Here is an 8,118-nt window from a genome sequence, read left to right as displayed (position 1 = left end):
AGTCAGAGAAATGTGTACATAATTTTTGTTTCTCTTCCTTTGACATCCTCTCTCCCCTCTACTGTGCACTGTGTCTTCCCATCAGCAGAAATGTCTACTGAAAAACAAAGAGACACGTTCTCCTAGCATCAGCAAGATAAATCCTTAGGAAATAACCTTCCTTCTTGTAAGGGGCTCACCATGATGACCCCTGACCCATCACTAATTGTACATGTAGATCTGGTTTGTTTACACTGTCAAAAATACATCATTCAATGAACAGCTCTTCGTCTCAGAAAATTACTTGACTGTGCTTTGACCTTTAAAAGATAGAACAATTCCAGAACTTTCTGAGAGGCTGTTTCTGGGTTATAATCCTTAGTCTGGTTCAAATAAGATCTTCTACTTAATTCTTAGATCAACTGATAAATTTTTTCATCGACAGATTCCACAAGTTTCACCAGATACGAGTTTCTGCCTTGGCCCATTTGGATTTCTCAGGCAAAAGTTGAGCATTTTATTACTTTTAATAATTCTATCCTATATTTTCTCTGATTGAGATTTTTGAACTCGAATTACTCCTCCAATTGAAAGTCATGCTTACAGAGTTCCAGATTTTGTTGGAAGAGAAACTGAAAAAAAGGAATCCAGATGGATTAAGCTAAGAGAAGTTCTAATTGTTTTTACTGACTGGTGATTTAGTCACTAAGTATTTGACTTTTTGTGACCCCATGGACTGCAGCCTACCAGGCTCCTCTGTCCATGGGATTTTCCAGGCTAGAATGCTGGAGTGGGTTGCCATTTTCTCCTCCAGAGCATCTTCTCCACCCAGGGATAGAACCTGGGTCTTCTGCATTGCAGGCAGATTCTTTGCCAATTGAGCCACCAGGGAAGCGTATGTAAATTTTATGAAATGCAGAAGGCAGCACTTAACCGTGAAACATTTTAAAAATTATGGTACTATGCTTTGTATTGTACAATATATACTATATTGTGCAATTTGAGAAGTCCAAAAGAATTCTCAGATGAAAGTGGAAGTGTATTAAAGAAAAATGTGATATCCTTGTATAGATGAAATAAAGTCTATATTTCTGTGTTAATACCTATATGGTAATTTAAATCAACGGATATTTTCCAAACATCACTGACTCTATTTAATCTGTAGTAACAGTTCATGTGATTTCCTAGGATTTCCACTTTTTGGAATGTAGAAGATTCTGTCCTTTATTTTAGTTTCAAAATAAGATATGGAAATTACTTTTCTATCCCTTGTCATGAAGTAAAATATCTATTCTCTCTAAAAATATTATACTTAATTAAATGACATCATGGGAAAACTAACCTATTTCTTTCCAGAAAAGCTAACTGGACTAAATGGACCAACAGAATCGATCATCACTGACTGAATTCATTCTGATGGGGGTCACAAAGCAGCCTGAGCTTCAGACTCCCCTTTTCGGAGCCTTCCTCATCATCTACACAATCACAGTGGTGGGAAATCTGGGCATGATCATCTTAACTCAAGTGGATTCCTGGCTGCACACACCTATGTACTTCTTTATCAAATACCTGGCTTTCATTGATCTTGGTAATTCTACTGTCATTTGCCCCAAGATGCTGGTGAATTTTGTTGTGGATCAAAATACCATTTCCTATTATGCATGTGCCACACAGTTGGCTTTCTTCCTTATGTTCATTATCAGTGAATTTTTTATCTTGTCAGCCATGGCCTATGACCGCTACTTGGCTATCTGCAACCCTCTGCTATACCATGTTATCATGTCCCAGAGACTTTGTCATATGCTGGTAGGCATTCCATACCTCTACAGTACCTTTCAGGCACTCATGTTTACTATTAAGATTTTTACATTGACTTTTTGTGGCTCTAATGTCATCAGTCATTTCTACTGTGATGATGTTCCCTTGTTACTTATGCTCTGCTCAAACGCACAAGAAATAGAATTGTTGATCATACTGTTTTCAGCATTTAATTTGATCTCTTCCCTCCTGGTCATCCTAATGTCCTACATACTGATCCTGACAGTAATATTTCAAATACGTTCTGCAGAGAGCAGGAAAAAAGCTTTCTCCACATGTGGTTCTCACCTGATGGTGGTGGTAGTGTTCTATGGGTCTCTACTATTTATGTATATGCAGCCCAACACCACTCACTCCTTTGATACAGATAAAATGGCCTCTGTGTTTTATACTTTAGTGATTCCCATGCTTAACCCCTTCATCTACAGCTTAAGGAACAAAGAAGTAAACAGTGCCTTCCAAATGGTCTTAAAGAATAAGTGCAAACTTTGTATCTAACATCCAATAATGAAATAAGAAATAGTATTTCCACCAGCAGATGAATGGATAAGAAAGCTGTGGTACATATACACAATGGAGTATTACTCAGCAATTAAAAAGAATACATTTGAATCAGTTCTAATGAGGTAGATAAACTGGAGCCTATTATACAGAGTGAAGTAAGCCAGAAAGAAAAACACCAATACAGTATATTAACGCATATATATGGAATTTAGAAAGATGGCAATGACAACCCTGTATGCAAGACAGCAAAAGAGACACAGATGTATAGAACAATCTTTTGGACTCTGTGGGAGAGGGAGGGTGGAATGATATGGGAGAATGACATTAAAACATGTACAATATCATATAAGAAACGAATCGCCAGTCCAGGTTTGAGGCAGGATACAGGAAGCTTGGGGCTGGTGCACTGGGATGACCCAGAGGGATGGTATGGGGAGGGAGGTGGGAGGGGTGTTCAGGATGGGGAACATGTGTACACCCGTGGTGGATGCATGTTGACGTATGTCATAACCAATACAATATTGTAAAATAAAAAATAATAATAATAATAAATAAATAAAAGAAATAGTATTTTAATAAACTATGATTAAGGCATATGTCAGTTGATGTTTCTAAAAAATATATATTGAGGGGAGGAGCCAAGATGGCGGAGGAGTAGAATGGGGAGAACACTTTCTCCCCCACAAATTCATCAAAAGAACATTCAAACGCCGAGTAAATTCCACAGAACAACTTCTGAATGCCAGCAGAGGACATCAGGCACCCAGAAAAGCAACCCAAGTCTTCAAAAGGAGGCAGGAAAAAATATAAAAGACAAAAAAAGAGACAAAAGAGGGAGGGATGGAGTTCCATCCCGGGAAGGGAGTCCCATCCCGGGAAGGGAGTCCCGTCCCGGGAAGGGAGTCTTAAAAAGAGAGAAGTTTCCAAACACCAGGAAACCTTCTCACTGCCGAATCTGTGCCGAGCTTTGGAAGCACAGAGGGCAATATAACAGGGAGGAAAAATAAATAAACAATTAAAACCCGCAGATTGCGAGCCCTACTGTAACTCCCCCAGCAGAGAAGCAGCGCAGACGCCTGCACACCCCATTAGCAAGCGGGGACTGGGCAGGGAGGTGTGGCGCAGGCTGCATCGCTTAGAGTAAGGACCTGGCCTGAATACCCTGAACGCTATCTGAGCAAAATAATTTGGGCTAGCAAACCAGACTGTGGGATATCTACCATGCGAAAAGCCAGCCCTAACCTAAGACACCGCCAGCCCCGCGCATGGAACAAAGGACTGAACAGAGATAGCCGGCTGCAGACCTTCCCCCTCTGGTGACAGGCAGCCAGAACCAGAAGGGGCCAATCGCAGCCACAGAGAGACATTATCTATAAAACTGTAAGCAGGCTTCTTTGCTAATTAAAAGTTCTTGGGGGTCTGGATGGTCAACATCTGCCTGAGAAGGTGTGCCGGTTGTACACCTAGATAACCGAGCAGCAGAAAGGCGATAAGTCGCAACAATCGTGCTCACCAAACACCTCATCACCTGAGCTGCTCGGACCTGGGAAGGGCACAAAACGTAGGCCCAACCAAGTCTGTGCCTCTGAGGACTACCCGAGTGCCTGAACCTGAGTGGCTTGGACCTGGGAGTTGCAGGCAGCCCAGGGCCGGCCACGGATGGTTCCCGGTGGAGCAACCTAGAGCCTGAGCAGTGTGGGCAGGGAGGCTACACGCACTGTGAGTCGGGGCAGACCCAGCGTGGCTGAGGCACTGTGAGCACACACCAGTGTTGTTTGCAGCATCCCTCCCTCCCTCCCCACAGAGGGACTGAACAAGTGGGCCTAAAAAAAAAAATAAGTGTCCTCCACCGTCCCCTTTGTGTCAGGGCGGAAACCAGACACTGAAGAGACCAGCAAACAGAAGAAGCTATAACAGAGGGAACCACCTTGGAAGCTACAGGTAATAGATTAAAACCCTGTGGTTACTACTGACTACATAGGAAGGGGCCTATAGATCTTGAGAAATATAATTTGGACCAAGGAAATAGTCAGAAATGAACTGAACCCACAATACTCACAACAAAACCAGACAAAGTCCTAGATATATTTTTACTTTTTTTTACTACGATCATTCTTTCTTTTTTTTTAATTTTTTTTTAAAAAAATTTAAGTCCTCTATTATTCCTTTTTTCACTTTTATAACTTATTACTTTGCAAAAAAAAAAAGACCCTTTTTTTTTACAGCAAACTTCATATATATATATTTTTTATAATATTTTGATCTTGTTTTTTCTTCTTCTTCTTTTTTCTTTAACATCGTATTTTTGAAATTCCAAACTCTACTTTAGATTTTTAATTTTACCTTTTAGGTATATGTTATCAATTTTGTACCTATAGTTTGTTTTTTTATAATTTCTGTCACTTTTTTTTTTTGTTTCTTTCTCTTCTTCTTTTATATAACATTGTATATCTGAAATTCAAAACTCTGCTCTAGATTTTTAATTTATGCTTTTTGGTATTTGATATCAATTTTGTACCTGTATTTTCTTTATAATTTTTGTGACTTTGTTTTTGTTTGTTTTTCATTCTTTCTTTTTCTTCTTCTTTTTTTTAACATTGTATTTTTGAAATTCCAAACTCTACTCTAGATTTTTAACTTTTGCTTTTTGGTATTAGTTATCAATTTTGTACCTGTATTTTCTTTATAATTTTCGTGACCTTGTTTGTTTTTGTTTGTTCGTTTTTTTTTTCTCTTTCTTTCCTTCTTCTTTTTGTTAACATCGTATTTTTGAAATTTCAAACTCTACTCTAGATTTTTAATTTTTGCTTTTATGTATTTGTTACCAATTTGGTACCTTTAAGAACCCAATCTTCAGTACCCATTTTTCACTAGGGAGTGAGATTACTGGCTTGACTGCTCTCTCTCCCTTTGGACTCTCCTTTTTCTCCACCAGGTCGCCTGTGTCTCCTCCTTAACCCCTCTCTACTCTACCCAACTCTGTGAATTTCTGTGTGTTCCAGATGGTGGAGAACACTTAGGGAACTGATTACTGGTTGGATCTGTCTCCCCCCTTTTCATTCCCCCCTTTTATCCTTCTGGCCACCTCTGTCTCCTTCCTCCTTCATCTCTTCTCTATATAACTCCGTGAACATCTCTGACCGGTCCAGTTGTGGAGTGCACATAAGGAAGTGATTACTGGCTAGCCCACTCTCTCCTCTATTGATTGGACCTCATCTCATTCAGGTCACCTCTAACTCCCTCCTCCTTCTTCTCTTCTCCATGTTACGCTGTGAACCTCTCTGGGAGAACTCACGGTAGAGAAACTTTTCATCTTTAATGTAGATGTTTTATCAATGGTGCTGTATAGAAGAAGTTTTGAAACTACTGTAAAAATAAGACCAATAACTGGAAGCAGGAGGTTTAAGTCCAAACCCTGACTCCAGGGAACTCCTGACTCCAAGGAACATTAATTGACAGGAGCTCATCAAATGCCTCCATACCTACACTGAAACCAAACACCACACAAGGGCCAACAAGTTCCAGGGCAAGACATACCAAGCAAATTCTCCAGCAACAAAGAAACACAACCCTGAGGTCCAAGATACAGGCTGCCAAAACTCACCCCAAAACCATAGACATCTCATAACTCATTACTGGACACTTCATTGCACTCCAGAGAGAGGAAATACAGCTCCACCCACCAGAACACCGACACAAGCTTCCCTAACCAGGACACCTTGACAAGCCAGCTGTACAAACCCACACACAGTGAGGAAATGCCACAATAAAGAGAACTCCACAAACTGCCAGAATACAGAAAGGACACCCCAAAATCAGCAATTTAAACAAGATGAAGAGACAGAGGAATACCCAGCAGATAAAGGAACAGGATAAATGCGCACCAAACCAAACAAAAGAGGAAGAGTAGGGAATCTACCTGATAAAGAATTCCGAATAATGATAGTGACATTGATCCAAAATCTTGAAATCAAAATGGAATCACAGATAAATAGCCTGGAGACAAAGATTGAGAAGATGCAAGAAAGGTTTAACAAGGACCTAGAAGAAACAAAAGAGAGTCAATATATAATGAATAATGCAATAAATGAAATTAAAGACACTCTGGAGGCAACAAATAGTAGAATAACAGAGGCAGAAGATAGGATTAGTGAATTAGAAGATAGAATGGTAGAAATAAATGAATCAGAGAGGATAAAAGAAAAACGAATTAAAAGAAATGAGGACAATCTCAGAGACCTCCAGGACAATATTAAACGCTACAACATTCGAATCATAGGGGTCCCAGAAGAAGAAGACAAAAAGAACATGAGAAAATACTTGAGGAGATAATAGTTGAAAACTCCCCTAAAATGGGGAAGGAAATAATCACCCAAGTCCAAGAAACCCAGAGAGTCCCAAACAGGATAAACCCAAGGCAAAACACCCCAAGACACATATTAATCATATTAACAAAGATCAAACACAAAGAACAAATATTAAAAGCAGCAAGGGAAACACAACAAATAACACACAAGAGGATTCCCATAAGGATAACAGCCGATCTTTCAATAGAAATGCTTCAAGCCAGGAGGCAATGGCAAGACATACTTAAAATGATGAAAGAAAATAACCTACAGCCCAGATTATTGTACCCAGCAAGGACCTGATTCAAGTATGAAGGAGAAATCAAAAGCTTTTCAAACAAGCAAAAGCTGAGAGAATTCTGCACCACCAAACCAGCTCTTCAACAAATACTAAAGGATATTCTCTAGACAGGAAACACAAAAACAGGATATAAATTCGAACCCAAGACAATAAAGTAAATGGCAACGTGATCATACTTATCAGTAATTACCTTAAACGTAAATGGGTTGAATGCCCCAACCAAAAGACAAAGACTGGCTGAATGGATATAAAAACAAGACCCCTACATATGTTGTCTACAAGAGACCCACCTCAAAACAGGGGACACATACAGACTGAAAGTGAAGGGCTGGAAAAAGATTTTCCATGCAAATAGGGACCAAAAGAAAGCAGGAGTAGCAATACTCATAATAGACAAAATAGATTTTAAAACAAAGGCTGTGAAAAGAGACAAAGAAGGTCACTAGATAAAGATCAAAGGATCAATCCAAGAAGAAGATATAACAATTATAAATATATATGCACCCAACACGGGAGCACCGCAGTATGTAAGACAAATGCTAACAAGTATGAAAGGAGAAATTAACAATAACATAGTGGGAGACTTTAATACCCCACTCACATCTATGGATAGATCAACTAAACATAAAATTAACAAGGAAACACAAACTTTAAATGATACAATAGAGCAGTTAGACTTAATTGATATCTATAGGACATTTTATCCCAAAACAATGAATTTCACCTTTTTCTCAAGCTCACTTGGAACCTTCTCCAGGATAGATCACATCCAGGGCCATAAATCTAGGCTTGGTAAATTCACAAAAATAGAAATCATTCCAAGCATCTTTTCTGACCACAATGCAGTAAGACTGGATCTCAATTACAGGAGAAAAACTATTAAAAATTCCAACATATGGAGGCTGAACAACACGCTGCTGAATAACCAACAAATCACAGAAGAAATCAAAAAAGAAATCAAAATTTGCTTAGAAACGAATGAAAATGAAAACACAACAACCCAAAACCTGTGGGACACTGTAAAAGCAGTCCTAAGGGGAAGGTTCATAGCAATACAGGCATACCTCAAGAAGCAAGAAAAAAGACAAATAAATAACCTAACTCTGCACCTAAAGCAACTAGAAAAGGAAGAAATGAAGAACCCCAGGGTTAGTAGAAGGAAAGAAATCT

The 8,118-nt window shown here is 39.1% G+C and overlaps 1 protein-coding gene across 1 annotated transcript; it reads left to right on the top strand.

The window, feature by feature from the left end:
• The first annotated feature begins 1,353 nt into the window (after positions 1-1,353).
• OR8K5 (olfactory receptor family 8 subfamily K member 5) lies at positions 1,354-2,295 on the top strand. Its single transcript, XM_014483300.2, has one exon. The coding sequence runs from the start codon at positions 1,354-1,356 to the stop codon at positions 2,293-2,295; it is 942 nt and encodes a 313-aa protein (XP_014338786.2).
• The last annotated feature ends 5,823 nt before the right edge of the window (positions 2,296-8,118 follow it).

This window comes from Bos mutus, unplaced genomic scaffold (assembly GCF_027580195.1).
Source record: "Bos mutus isolate GX-2022 unplaced genomic scaffold, NWIPB_WYAK_1.1 CTG326, whole genome shotgun sequence".
NCBI classification, from domain to species: domain Eukaryota; kingdom Metazoa; phylum Chordata; class Mammalia; order Artiodactyla; family Bovidae; genus Bos; species Bos mutus.
This window is presented reverse-complemented; position numbering and strand designations above follow the sequence as displayed.

Coding starts and splice junctions, on each gene's coding strand:
- OR8K5 (XM_014483300.2), top strand. CDS start 1,354: ATGGACCAACAGAATCGATCATCACTGACTGAATTCATTCTGATGGGG.